Genomic DNA, 14,991 nt, shown 5'->3' on the forward strand with positions numbered 1-14,991 from the left:
TCACTACTATTCATGTGAGAATAAGGATGTTTTTGAAGGATAAAGGCTTTTCTAATACGGTTGCTGTATTAACTAGATTTCTGAACAGTAATTTTTGTAGGCTTTTGTTACTATGAGGAGGGCTCATATTAAACAATATTAGAAGGAGGTGATAATATAGTACTGGAATGCATATTTTGAGAAGTGGTTTCTTGAAAATGAAGCAAAAATGTTCATAATTTCCTTACAATTTTTTTTTTTTTTTCTTACAATGGTGGGTTTCATGTACTGTGCAGTGTTATAATGGATGTAATTAAAATTTACTGTCTTGGAAAATTTAGTCCTGATATTTCCACTTAATTGCATTTTAAAGCAAAAAAATCTCAGTGTACAAAATTCTTTATTCTGTAGAGACCTGTGCAACTTTAAAAAAAGTTGAGTGAAGGTAATGCTTATTATGAAGAATATTCAGTTTAACTTTTTTCCCCCCTAGCTCCAGTCATAGTCCCAGAAGGCATGGCAAAATGTTAAAGCTGTGAAATAACATTAAAATGCCATTTAATGTGTCAAGGGAAACTTTGTTTATTTTTTTTCCTCGGATAAAAAGTCTTGAATAAAGGCTTTTTCTTCTGTACTGCTTTGCAGGTTTTCAAGTAGGTGGGGATGACTGTTGGTAGCAGCAGATGATACCAGCTGCTGAGTTGCCTGGGGATGTGCGCTTTGTTTGCTGGAGACAGGTCTTACCGTCTTGCCTCCAGGCATTAGGCTGAGTCTGTTAGACTATATAAGTAGTGATTTTTATCCTTTGAGTTAGTGGAGTGTCACATGGTGCTATGTGACATTTTTAGGTAATGCATGAAGTAGATTTTTTTTTTTTTTTTTTTTTAAAAAACTTGGATATGTAGAAGTAGGTGACCTCTATTGAAGTTTTGCAAAACCCTTAAGTATTTACCACTGGATTGCAGATTTCAGAGACGTGTTATTCAGTTCTCTGCCTAAGAAATAAACTACATTAGCATTTCATCGTAGTTCTTTATCCACAGAAATATTATCAAGGAAGAGATGAAAAGATTTCCATTTATATTATACATGTTGGCATGCAAGTAGAGGACCAGTGAGGCTCTGTATGATGAATGTCTGAAGATTTACGGGAAGTCCTACTAAAGCAAAATTGAACATTTTGTAGAGATTTGCTGCATTTATATTAGATATGAAGTGATAGGTATAATACATTTTCCTGATATTTCACACTTGTCTGTGTATAGGATGTTTAATTTTGGCTTTGAAATACCTCATTTTTAGTGTAACAGCCAAGAAAAGGTATTTGGCAAGATGGCCTGCGATTTTCTTTAATAATAGAATTTGAGTGTTCTTGCGAGATTTCATTTGAGCTCTAATTTGTAAATAAACTTGTTCATAGTATGAGTATGAAGTGAAAATTGTGACTGGTGGAACTGAATGTGGTACCAATCTGGTTTTTTTGTGGTTCTTTTTTTTTTTCCTTCTTCATTAAATTTGCATTTGCTGGAGATCTCCTGATATTCAGTGTAGCATCCTTGTTGCGCTTGTTGAACATCACTTTGTGCAGCACATTCAGCTTGGAGACAACTCCAGCAAATTAAGGAGTATAAAATTGTCTAAGCGATTGTGTATTTTGGATAAGATCGTTTTTCTGAAAAATGTTATGACATGTCTTAGCCTGTTCCAACGTAACAGTAAACACTTCGTGAAACCATATATTGCTGGAGAAAATAGGAACTTACGAGGTCCCATTTTGACAGAAGTCTGCCAGGAGGTTGTGATACAGCATGCAACTGTGAAAGATAGTTCTTAGAGCAACCCATAATATGTCAGACCCATCAAATCTGCTAAAATTATTCAGTGCTTCTCTTCTTTACTGTTTTGCACATTATAATGCAGTAGTCGTGTTGGGTTAACAAGTTAATGGATGATCTTCAAAGTTTAATGAACATAAGCAGGTTTTGCATCTCACTGTTTTGTATGCGGCCGATAGTTTTGTTCAGGGGCTTCCTGTAGTTTCAAGATTCAGTGATGGCTTGATATTCAGTGTTGGATTCTAAGTGAGTGAAAGTATTACTAACAAAATGAACAGTGTTAACCATTTAATCTTAGTGTTTTGGTTTCCTACTTGGTATTAAGGTAGCATCAAAGCTAAGGAATTACGTTGGTTAATATCCAGACAAATGTTTTTCATCAAAAGGCAAGCAGTTAAAGCTTGAAAATGCTCAATATGATTTTAAGTAAACGTTTACTTAAACATTTTTAACTAAATGAACACTTAAAAGTAAATAAACATTTTTAAGTAAACATCAGAAAACTGATGTAACTGGTAATTTCTGACTGGTACTACATAAATGCTTATGTTTTCAGCCGGACTGTCCCTTGTATTCCATGTAACTTTTCTGGAATTGAACCTAATGTCTTTGACCCATCTTTCTTGACCACATTCTCTGGTATCATTGTGGCAAATAAAGGTTAAGTGACCTTGACTAGGGATTTCAAGGTTGTACTTTTGTCCAGGATGAACTGTGGTAACGGTCTCTGTATATACTCCCCAGTCTGAGCCTGACAGCTTCATACGGGCTTCTTTTGGTGTGTTGGTTGGTTTGGTTTCTGAAATTCAAATGTTTTCATTGTGGTTGCTTTTCCTGTGTCACATGCACAATATGACTATTTTGAAGTTGAAAATTATCAGTTTTGAAAATATTAACACATTGTCTATCTGTCATTCTTTAGGAAAGCCCAAGAAGGGAAGAAGAAAGTGGTTCTAGCAGGCTGTGTGCCACAAGCCCAACCTCGTCAGGACTACCTGAAAGGCTTGAGTATTATAGGGGTATGTATCTCTCTCAATTAAAAACTGAAGGTTTTCATAAATGTTTTCAATAGGCCAGCATCAACATATAGACTTTGTTGCATTTCTCGGAAAAAACAGCAAAGAAGCTTGGTACTCCCCCATTAGGCTTCTTGAGTGATACAAGTTGAAGATATCCATTACAATATTCTTTAAAGTATCTATTTATTTGATTTAAGACAAAGAAATACACCCTTTGTTAAAATCAATGGAAGAAATGTAAAAGACTAGAACATATAAATTACATGGCCAGAGCTCATGGTGTGTTGGGCTTTTTTTGACTTCACACTATTAAGCAGAATGGCAAATAGCAATGTCTTTTTTGTTTAAATTTGAGGCAGTCTGAAAAGTTAAATGCACCAGTGACTGAGTTGTTAAACAGTTACCAAGCTTTACCTTGAAAAGGTAACAGGAGAGCTTTTGACTTCATTCAGTTATTAAAGTGCCTTCGGTATCCTTTGGGATGAAGTACTATTGTATGATTGAATCACCTTTGTGTAGTAGTCATGGAAATCCAGGATTCAAAGCACAAGCTGACAAAGATTCTACATTGTTCAAGCCTTTAGATTAAAACTGGGTAAAATTGTAAAAGACCTGTGTGAGCATGACAGTGACACTATTCTGTATCCTATTGTCAGAGCAGATGACTCCTCAGCATTGTCTCTGTGTTAAAAATGTAAAAAGGTCAACATGTTTCCACTTCAGTCTCATGAATTCAGATTGAAACTAAGATTTTATAGGAACAACAATGTTCCAAAGCTTTCACTTTCATTAGAAGATAATACAAGATGCAGTTGTTCAAAGTAATTTAGAAGTTAAATAATATTTGGTTTGGAATTAGGAAGAAGATGGCTTCATTAACTCATTTATTGGAATTCTTTATAAAGATTGACTTTGTGCTATTTGAATTTTTAGTTACTGCTGTCACCCCAAATATTTTCCCTCTTTCTTTTTTTTTTTCTTTTTTCTCCCAGCTACCATTCTCAGCTACAATAATGCTTATGAAGTTATCTCAGTGCCCAGAAATGATATACAGGGAGTGTAAAATGCTATGCTATTCAGTATAGATGTTATGCATTGATAGTTACAGTTTAAGGGAATAAACAAACTTTCCATTCTGCTCTGCAGTCTTACTTTACACAAATATATGCAGGAGACTTGTGGTCTCTGTCATCTTTAAGACTCTGACTAATTAAATGCAACTTACTCCAGGCAGCAGGATAGGGAAAACAAAAAATAAATAGTGAATGGATTTACTCTTGGCTCAGAGGCAACATAGTTGTGTGATCTGTAATTGGTCGTTACAGTGAATATAACGATATCTATACATATGAAGGCAGAGGAGAAAAAAAAAAAGAATAAGTTGCTATCCTTTGACCAGGACTGTCACTTGGTGTTTCAGTCATTATTTTTTCAGTCCTTTTTTTTTTTTAAAAAAAAAAATTTTTTAGGTAATATGTAATTTCTGAAAAATAGCCTCTTCATTTTTGTACCTAGAACCAGTGTTTAGTGAAAAATACTTGTAGCTTTGTATTTATTACAGGAAGATTTCTGTTTGGGGTTGAATTAGGCTGTTAATGCAGTGTTTCCAAGTACTTTTGAATTGGATCTGAAAATACTGAAATGTGATCTTTGCAGTAAGGACAGTCTTTTGTTATTGCTGTGGTCAAATTTACTGTGCTTTAAGTAATAGACGCTTCAGCTCAGATAGGTCTTAAACTGTTAATGCACAACTGTTAATGGAAGCAAAGCTAGGGGCAGGTATTGTCCATGTTTTCAGTATTTATATTTAAGATTTTCTTCTCATTTTACGACGAGTGTGTGTGAGGGTGTGACTGTATCTAAAGGATAAGAGTTGTTGCCTTACTATTGCAAAATATTTTTGAAAGGCAGTTTTGACAGAATTGAGAAATAGAAAATGTTCTGTTGGCAGTAGGATATTGATTCTGCTTTAAAATTTTAAGCTTTAAGAGTGCAGTTTTGGAAATCTTGCTTTACTACCAGGTTGGTCTCATCTTCATCTTGGCTGAGAGATATAGTTGATTTATTGTTGCTTATGTAAGGTCTGTTATTTGCTTTTTCTTTCTTTCTTTTTTAAAAAAACAAAGAAAAACCAACCAAAAACCAAACCAAGAACAGTGTTGTCTGAGAATGTGGTTATTTACCAGCAATTCTAACTCCCTTGGGGCAGCTTTCTGAAGGCAGAGTGTGTCAGAGGGCTCTTCTGCTCCTCTTGTTACAATGGAGGAGGAAGCTGCAATGTAACTACCAGAGATTCTAGTACCTCAGGGCTTGTTTTGATCTGCACTTGAGAAATACAGGCCTGAACTTCCACTGGTCTTTATTTATTACTTGATTTGGACAGAAGGGAAGGAAGGACAACTTCATCTCCCTGTTATCGTTGATGATGTTACTGTGCTTTTGTGTTTCTTTACAGTCATTGTCACTTTTTAAAAATAATGTGGGTTGGGGTGTTGCCTTAGGGCTATATATAAGACAAGCCATAACATAACATGGAAAGGTAAAGGAGCTGTTTTTTGGAGGGGGGAAGCTCTATCTAGTAGTAAATGAGCCCAGTGTGAAAAGTATGTGAAATGCATAATGGCGCATTACATAGGTTCACAACCATTTAAACTCAAGTGGCTTCCAAAGGTTACTCCTTCATGTTTGGAGTAGCGTACCCTCTTCAAACTCAAGTGCACTTACAGTATTGCAAAGAGAAAGCAACTCTTGTACTTAGAGTTGTCCCTTGCTTTTCATTGTATGTTTTTAAAAAGAAGGGTATGTGACTTTGTCTGTGCTGATTGTTCTGAGGGGGTAAAAGGGAAAGAAGGGACGAGGGGGAATGAAAGGTTTTAGCAGACAGGTTATGTTGTGGGACTCGTGACTGAATGTAGGTAGTCACAGTGTTCCCTCGCTTTGAGTTGTGTACAAGGGCACACAAACCCTTTGTTCCCAGTGAAAAGTTGAATCATTGGAATGGGATGAAATGTTTTGTTTCTTTGACGGTTGTCTGGAGTTCTAGCTTATGTGGTGTCCAAATTATGCTATGTGTTGGAACCCCTGACCAGGTTGCTGAGGGTTCATAGGTCTTAAGTTACTTGACAAGCCCTTTGTTATCTGTACTTCGAAATTATCAGACTTACTGGACATACTGAAAGCGTAAGGCTTGATGCACATATGTATCACAGAATCACATGGGGTTGGAAGGGACCTCTGGAGATCATCTAGTCCAACCCCCCTGCCAAAGCAGGTCCACCCACAGCAGATTGCACAGTAACATGTCTAGGCGGGTTTTGAATGTCTCCAGAGACGGAGACTCCACCACCTCCCTGGGCAGCCTGTTCCAGTGCTCTGCCACCCTCAAAGTAAAGTTTCTCCTCACATTTAGGTGGAACTTCTTATACTCAAGTTTGTGCCTATTTCCTCTTTTCCTGTCAAAGGCATACAATATCCCACATGTATCCCATTGATACTTCACTGATGAGTGAATCTCTTCTCTTCCTGAGTGTCAATGTCAACCCCAATTCTCCTTCCTTCCTCATCTTTCCCAATGTTACATCTAACATCAAAGTCCTGTCATCTTCTGCCCCTACACCCATTGCCCAAAGGAAGATTTTCAGCCCATTCTTTCAGCTGCACAGAACATATGTGGTGTCACCAAGGCTGTAATCCCTGCTCTGCTGCTATGCCCCGAGTCAGAAGGTGCAGGTCCTGTGCATGGTAGGGTTATTGCAGGCTCCTTGACCAGGCTGAGCCTGAAACCACTGCTTCCAGAAGGAACACAACAGCCATGAAAATCTCTCTGCAGGGCCTCCCTGCATTCACCTGACCTCCAAATAACCTTTTTCTGTGGCTGTTGTACTTTATAAGGCAAGCGTTAGGTAATGTTTTTAATATTCAGTTTGAAACTGTGGAGTGTGATTAGTAGAAGTGCTGAACACTCCCAGTAGCAGCACGTAACACTAGGAGCACTGCTATAAAGTAGATGGTTCAGGCTAAAAAAATGCTAAGTACGTTACAAAAAATAGGCATTTGACTTCGCAAGCTGTGCATCTATCACTGGTGTATGCTTTTAAATTTAATGTGCCTTAGTTCTCCATTTTTAAAACCTTTGAGAGAGCAGAATTTTAACATTGAGAAATTGAGAAAAGAAAATCTGTGTAGCCTTACCAAGATGCCCAATGCCTGTACATCCCTGCTCCTTTGGTGTCCTAAATGATGATGATATGTTGTATGATATTTCGGATGTTCAGTTCATACAAGTTTCAGTGATGTTTGCAAAACCAGAAATAATGATACTTGCTGCTTTGCAGTGTTTGTACGGTCAGGTGGCGTTAAAGATTGCAAGCCTCTCTGCTGCCCTTAAACTGGAGCCCTGCATAAATGCAAATATTCGATGTCTACTTCATGAAATACAAATTTGGAATTTTGCTTTGGATTATTTGAATGAGGAGAACTTTTTGGAAGGTGTGCTGAAAGCCTAGGAACAGGTGCAGACTGTTCTGTGACTTATGGCAAAGAATGGTTTCGTGCAAAATTCAAGCTCAGTCAGTACCTCTCAGCTGGTTGGCTCTGGCTTCTGAATTGCCGTGCCAGTACTCGGGTATGAGGCTTGAACCTGGAAAATCAGGAAAGAATTGCAGTTAAGCACCTGCTTTTAAGCTAAAAATTGGATATGCAAATAAAAACTACTCATTCCACAGCAGTTACCTACTGTCCTGTGAATCAAAAGGTGTAGGGATTACTTTGGGTAAGAATTACACTTCATCTGTGTCAGTGTTTAGTGATGAAAATCAATTGTGTGCTTTTCTGGGGTAGCCGACTTCCCTTTGAAGTTTGTGTAGAGCCAAAGTGTCTAGTCACGTGCCTTTGAAGTTATGTATTAAGGCCTGGATTTGTGCTGCCTAAGTGCTGTAAATTGAGCATCTGTTTTGCTCAGCTCCCTTTATGGTCAATGAAGATAATTATCTCTGAGATAATTTAGATTTTTAGAAGATCTGAAGTGACTTTTGAAGCCATGTATTTCCCTTTTACTGGCTTTAGAGCGGGGATAGGCTGAGTAGGCTTTTAACATCCAAGGTCTGACAGAGCTGCCTGACCAAGGTGAGACGAAACTGAGAGTTGGTGAACTGCAGTTAGAATCATTAGGGTGACAAATAGTGGGTTGTAATTACCGAAGGTTATTTGATCTGTGTAGAAACCAATTTGTTTCTTACCTATGTGAATGAAAATCAAAGATGGGTAGGATTTTCCCTAGATGAGAAAAAAAGGTTGTTGTGCTTCAAGTGTGTGTGTGTAAATATATATATATATATATACATGTACGCTTGCTCCCAGGGTGCTCGTAAGCAGCTGAATGCTGATGTTTGCTTCAGCAGTAACCTCATACTGTACAAACAAGCTGCTGCCCCTTCCTATATCGTGGGTACCTTGTCCTCAGTTTCTGTCAGCCATTGGCTAAGGTTTTGGGTTGTTTTGTTTTGCAGGGTTTTTTTTCAGTAAACATTTCTAGTCTTCAGTTTTTCTGATCTTTGTCCCTCCTTCACTGGCTTCGAGATCTTTTTTCTTGGTAGTCACTGTCTGATTCTTGATGTGCTTACCCATTGCTTGTGTTCCCTCTGAGAAATTTCTCTCTCTGGGAAGCTCACTCGCTGTGCTGGGGAAGGGCACTCAGAGGAGGCTCTGGGAGTAATTTCTTGGGAGTTCTTACTGTCGGGTCAACATCAAAAAAGCTTTAACCTTCAGACCTTCTGTGGTGGAAAGGCATTTCCTCCCATGCTGAAAGGAAGAAAGCTGTGGGGACAACTGCATTTGTTTTGGGGTAACATCCCTGAGAAGGCTGGTTGTGATGAGGACCTAGCTGCCATTTTTAAGCAGTGCTGGTAACTAACTGTGTCTGTAGCCGTAAGACCTGGGACTCGTCAGTGGGTGAAACTACAATCTTCTTGGCCAACAGACAGTTGCTGCTGGCAAGTGTCAGAGATCTCATGCTTTGTTTCTGGTTCATTTGTACTTGCTCCTGGTTCTACCGGCTTGATCTCAGTTCTCCAGAAGAAACAACAGTCATCAGCCAGGTGATGTTTATCCCCTGCAACCACTTCCAGGAAATGGCGTGTCAGATGCAGGAATTCTGCAATCTTATGATTTGGAAACAACAAAGTGTGATGTATTCTACACTCACATATGTTGATATATCACTGCACTGAGAATCAAAAGATAATTTGAGGGAAACTGCTGATTTCAATGTCAAGATGCTTCCCAACTCCTACACTGATTTTTTTCACCACCTGGTAGGACACTGTCTTCTGAGAGAGAGAAAGTTCAAGTCACATTAGGAGATATTTTCTGAAGGAACTGAAATGCTCGCTTTGTAGGATTTAATCCTCTTCAGATGGGACCAAGATAGCCGGTATCTAACAGGCAGTGGCATAACTCCAGAAAGCATGAGCAACGCAACAGTTGGCAAAGGGCAGTGTGGCTCTGGTGTAAATATGCTTCCTGCAGCTGACTCCATCTGAAATTATCTCTGGGCTGTAATACGAGGAGAGAAATCTAATACCTTTTCTTTTATCACTTAGACTGCCAGGAAGCCTTACACATTCCCACCTTTTTTGCAATACGTGGTTGGGCCAAATGGTTCCTCAGCTTCTTCAGTGATGCAGCTTGAACCAATGTTTCTGTGGTGCCACAGATGCCCATGTAGCAGACTCCATTAAAAGGCACTCTGTGTCTTCCAGAAAATATTGGACATCTGTGAATTGCTTATTTTCATGACCGCCTTCTATTTTCTTATCATGGCTGCAGCCACAGAGAGAAGCACACAGAGGCTTCTCTCTCGAAAAAGACCATTAGGACATTGGATATCTTCACTGAAAAGAGCTGTTTGCTTTTATTATGTTTAGCATTTTTTATCCAACTTTGGTTGTAGGGGACATCTGAAGACTACCTCTGCTGTTTTGTGTTGGTCCTATCACTTTAGAAATAAATTGGTTCAAATATCTTTACCCAGAATATGCTTCTGTTTGTATTTCAGCGGATGCATTAAACTGAAAGTGTGTTTATTTCACTTGTATGAAGTCTTGTATGAGATTCTCAGATGACAATGCAGGGTCTTTGCAGAGGTCTTCATGCTTCCCTGAAGAGAAAGTTGTAAAGTTTCTCTTCCTCTTGGGATGGGTTAGTACATGCCCTTTTCTAGGTAGTTTTCTTTGGTCAGAGGCTCAATGACTCTTACAGAGTGCCAAATCTCAGGGCAAAGGTGCAACCTCTCATTTAACTGCCCTTTAAGAGTATTTAGTTTATAGGGGCTGCCTTAGAGGTTGTGTTTTTTCCAGAGTCCATCTCTTGCAAAACAGTTTCAGGATGTTAATGCTGGTTCTGAGACAACTTGGATCATGTCTGAGAGCTTAGAAAAATTTACATGACACTCCTCAATATGCATGTCTGTCTTCATTCGCAGATCACCTGATGTGAGACACGGGCGTAGCGTGTTACAAGCATGTCTTTGGGCTGTTCACACCTACCAGTCATCCGTTGAATGGGATTGTGACAGTACAAAGGGAACTGGGGGACTTCAATGACAAATGAACCATATGTGCATTTCCATACTCCTTTTCCCAATTACCGGTGCTTAGTTGGAGAGCTCAGGGCTTCTGTCTCCCAGTGGAGTGCTGGGGTGTCCTGTGAGGCACAGGGTTTGAAATGTGACTGTCTCCTGTTTGCGTGTTGAGGAGTCACCTGCAGCTTCAGCCCCAGCATCACTGTCTTGCCTCATGTCTTCCTTAGAAGAGCTGGATGCACATGGTTGCTGAGCTGAACGTATGCCTCACTCTGATCTCACCAGGAAGGCACAAAGATTTTTTTTTGGTATTTGTTTCAGCTCCAGCTTCATGCTTTGATATAACTCTCTTCTTTTTCCTTGCTTTTTGACCAGCCACTTTCCTGCTTTGGCTACTCCTTTATCCCATGGGCCCCTGCTTGTTCTCTTGTCCCGTATCCATCTCAGGCCAGGCTTCTGCATCAGCCCTGATTTTTGGTTTTTGGAAGGGCGAGTAGTTCGTGTAGTCCTGCTCGGCTGCCTGCTCCGGTCTGCCCCTTAGCTTTTGTTCGACCCAAGACCTAATGGAGAGCCATTTGTAATGGACCACGTGCGTGCTTGTATTAGAAATAAGATCTCCCAAGATCTGTGGACACAAGTACAGCGCACAAACTACATCCAGTGGGAATGTACCCGCTGTCAGTCCAGAAGGTTTGTTGAGACTCATTGCAAAGAAATGCTGAGGAATGGTGGCTTTTCCCCTCATACGCTACTAAGAACTTTTAAGTCTCTGCGCTTCAGGGGCTTCTCAACCCCTGATGGAGCCTTTGCTGGGTCTCCACTCAAGAAGGTTTGTGGCTGCCTTTGATAGAACAGAATTATCCGTAAGGTTGGTGAGATGTGGGGAAAGGAACCCTTCAGGCCTCTGTATACCCAAGAAAATTTCCTTACCGTGACCTTGGGATTTTTTTCCTTTTTCTTTCACTGAATTTTCACTGAATTTTAGAGTTGGAAGGGACCATAGAGATCATCTAGTCCAACTCCCCTGCTGAAGCAGGATTGCCTAGAGCTAGAGCATGTTACTCAGGAGCATCCAGGCGGGTCTTGAAAATCTCCAAAGAAGGGGACTCCACACCCTCCCTGGGCAGCCTGTTCCAGGGCTCTGTCACCCTCACCGTGAAGAAGTTTCTCCTCATATTTGAGTGGAACCTCTTATGTTCCAACTTGTGCCCGTTGCCCCTCGTCCTCCTTTTTTTTTCCTTTTTCAAACAAGAATCTTCTAAACCCTTCCCTCTTCTCACTCTCGATTCACCTCAGTTTTATTAAAAACACTTTTCTTTTTCGTGAATGAAGGTTGGAAGCATTCCATATTTTCTTCTTGAGCATGTGGGGCTTTAGCCAAACAATTGCCAATAATTTCAAATGAAAAATACTTAATGTGGGAAATAACACAAAAAGAAGAATAAACATATTTTTCTTAGTTGCAGATCTCATTATCTCTCAGACCTATAATTTTAATTATTTCATGAACAGTCGTATTGATAGACTAGCAGAATAATTTAATTTATCCAATAAAATGAAAATACAATATACTGCGATTTTTTTTTTTTTCCTGTATCTTTATTTAACAGAGGGTTTGGAGATGTAAAAAATTTCTCCAGATGTGTAATGCAGAAATTATTTCTGGGTGGATCAGGTTATGAATCAACCAGGTTTTTTGTTTCAAAACAATTATGAACTTAAGCAGTGTAGTATTGAGATATGTAGCAATAGTATTTTGGGCAATGTGTTCGGCACAGACTGTGTTCTCTGTCTGTATTTATAGTTGTAAATGTGTACACTTCTGTTTTCAACTTGTGGTTTTTTGTTTATTTTTAAAAAATTAAGTAGAAAGTCTATATGTAGGTATCTTGGATCATAATTTTTTAACTTATATCTAAAAGGGATATGTATGCAGGTATGTAAATACACGTATTCCACACAATTGCTTAAGTGTTCTTTATTTTCAAGTAGATTGCTAAATATAGATGTATATCTATAATATCAATGCTTGTAATCCATAAAAGGATTGAAATATGTATCTTTTTTATAAGGTTATTAAAATGCCAATATTAGTGATTCTTTAAATAACAGAATTTCTAGAATTCATGATGCACTGTATTCAGAAATCTGAAGTAGCAGAGATTTATGTTTTGAAAAGGCTGTATTTCAAAAGGTGGTGGTTTTTTTTTTAAAATTAAAAATAGAGTTTAACATGGACTTGATCCAACTCCCAGGCAAGAAAAGGAACACACTCCCACCGACTTTAGTTGGGAACTCTAGATCAGACACCAGCTACAGATGAGGGGGTTTTTTTAGCTGCTATTAGGCTGATTGGAAAATGAACATGAAATAGAGATGATTGTGCAGACGTTTGTTTACAGGAAATAACAAACTTGGTGGTTTAAGGGCACAGAGACTTAATGGCTTTGATGTAAGGGATCCAAGTTCCAGGCTCCTTGTTGCAGACCAGGTTCTGCTCTTGAAGCCTGTGCAACTTGTGCTTTTCTCATTGTTCTTGAAACAAACTGGAAAAGAAACTCCAAGGAGATGACTGAAAAAGTCATACTAAATCAAATTCATATAATGTACAGCTTTGAGAAACAATATTTAAAAAGGAATATTGTGGAAAAATTATAAGATAAATTAAATTTGCTAGTATGGTTTTCTGTATTGGCTTTCCTGAAATATATGTAAGCATATATATGCATATATAGTAGACATTACGTAGAATATGCCATTTGGATGAAAATTAGAAGAATCATCTCAAATTTAAGAATTTTTGAATGTTTAATTTTTCAGTGTTAGTGCTGATTCCTTCTACTTAATATAGCAAAATCTTTATAGTATATTGGCCGTGAACTTTAAGTAAAGAATAATCTATCTAAGAAGAAATAACTGAACTATTGCTATTATTATATCACTATTATAGGTGAATTTTGGCAAGTGTAACACTAAAACATAAATTTGTGGTCTTTGTCGGAGATATGTCATCATCATTAAATATTCTGTCTTGTGAAAAACATCAGGGCTTCTCCTTCTTCCATTTCCAAACATTACCTGCAGCAAGTCCAGGACAATGTCTTGTTCCCTTAAACTTGACCATAGTATTCTTAATTTCTTCCCATGTTCCAGTGTCTTTTCCCTGCAATACATCCTTCATTTTCTCCCCTATAGTCTGCCCTCACAATATCTTCAGTTTCTTGTTATGTTCTCTACCATCTATTATTTTGGTGTTGAAACTGGGGAGAGGGAACACTGAGGGGGCTATATTTCTCTTTTTTTGACTGCCTGGGTGACCACTGCCTTTCACAGATCAAGAACAGAAGGTAAGACCTGGACTAGGGTACCCCCTTTTCTTACCATTCGGTGATTTTTGCCAAACTTACAGGAACTTGCTGGTTTTGTGGACAAAGTTTGGTTTAAGTTAGGTGGTAAGTTTTAAATTTACTTTTGGCAGATGAACCAAGGTGCACAGGGGAAAAAAAAAAAAAAAGGCTAAAAACATTGCCCCAAACTGTTTATTACCCCTTAATCCAAAATAATACACTTTTGAAAGCAGAGCTTATATAAAATATGTCCACTACTTAGATATTGACCTTGTGACTTTTTTTAGGTTCAGCAGATAGATCGTGTAGTAGAAGTTGTGGAGGAAACTATTAAAGGTAAGCATCACGCTTGAAACAATTTGAGCTGGTCTGACAGATGTAAGCATTAGCTAACAGAAAGCGCTGCTGTTCTGTTCTTTATCAACCTAAATGCTTGCTTTCTCCTCTGGCTGAACGTTTGGGCAATGAGATGCTTCTCCACGTGTGCTTCGTGTAAGTGGTAATTTCAGAGATCTTTTCTGGCAGGAGCTCTGTGGCCTGTCGGGTTCATAGGTAAATGATGCCGGGGAGACTTCATTTAAGTTGCATCGATGTAGGTGGGTGTAGAGTATTCCTTACAGTTTCTGTGCTCCCTTAATTCAGTGCTGTATCTCTGCTTTCTTACGTTTAGTCCCCTCGGGTTTTCTTCTTTTCAGATGTTTTGGCTCGCTTCCTTGAGCTTCCCTTAGCAGGACAGATAAATTACCCACTGGTTTAATGTTCTTTTGTAACTGTGTTCCTTGTTCTCTCTGGCCGTGTTCATGTGTGTGTACACACAGTACTCTGCAGTGAAGAGGGGAAAAGGCAGCATTGTTTCTGCAGCCTGACTAGTAAATATTTGCTATTAAATAAATATATTTGTCTGGGTCTTTCTGGGTTACCTAAGTTTGTCTCCATTACTTATCAGGCCATAAAAATTACTGTTCCATGAAGCTTTAAATTACAAGGTTTAGTTTAATTGGCTGTACTTTCAATATAAACAAGTGTCTGGTCCACAAGACATCGATGGAGTACGGTGTTTTTGAAGTACAGCGTGAAAGTGTAAAAACAGCTCAAAATTTTAAAAGAAAAGTAGTTTCTATCAAGGAATTGTGTAGTGTGGTGTAAGGCTTCTAAAATTTGTGGTTTGAAGGCCTTAGGATTTCATATTGTTACGAATGCTTTCAAAAATGAAACCTGTACTCCTCTGTACT

General features: G+C 38.6%; 1 protein-coding gene across 5 annotated transcripts in view; it reads left to right on the forward strand.

Annotated features, from left to right (window-relative positions):
- Positions 1-14,991, forward strand: part of CDKAL1 (CDK5 regulatory subunit associated protein 1-like 1) — a 428,699-nt gene that overhangs the window by 138,474 nt on the left and 275,234 nt on the right. For all 5 annotated transcript variants that reach the window (XM_014941103.1, XM_014941106.1, XM_014941102.1 and 2 more), the window contains 2 exons: positions 2,737-2,833; positions 14,047-14,095. In XM_014941103.1, the coding sequence (XP_014796589.1) occupies positions 2,737-2,833; positions 14,047-14,095 (146 nt within the window). The remainder of the gene's footprint in view (positions 1-2,736; positions 2,834-14,046; positions 14,096-14,991) is intronic.

The sequence above is a fragment of the Calidris pugnax genome, unplaced genomic scaffold (assembly GCF_001431845.1).
Source record: "Calidris pugnax isolate Ruff unplaced genomic scaffold, ASM143184v1 scaffold8, whole genome shotgun sequence".
Taxonomy (NCBI): domain Eukaryota; kingdom Metazoa; phylum Chordata; class Aves; order Charadriiformes; family Scolopacidae; genus Calidris; species Calidris pugnax.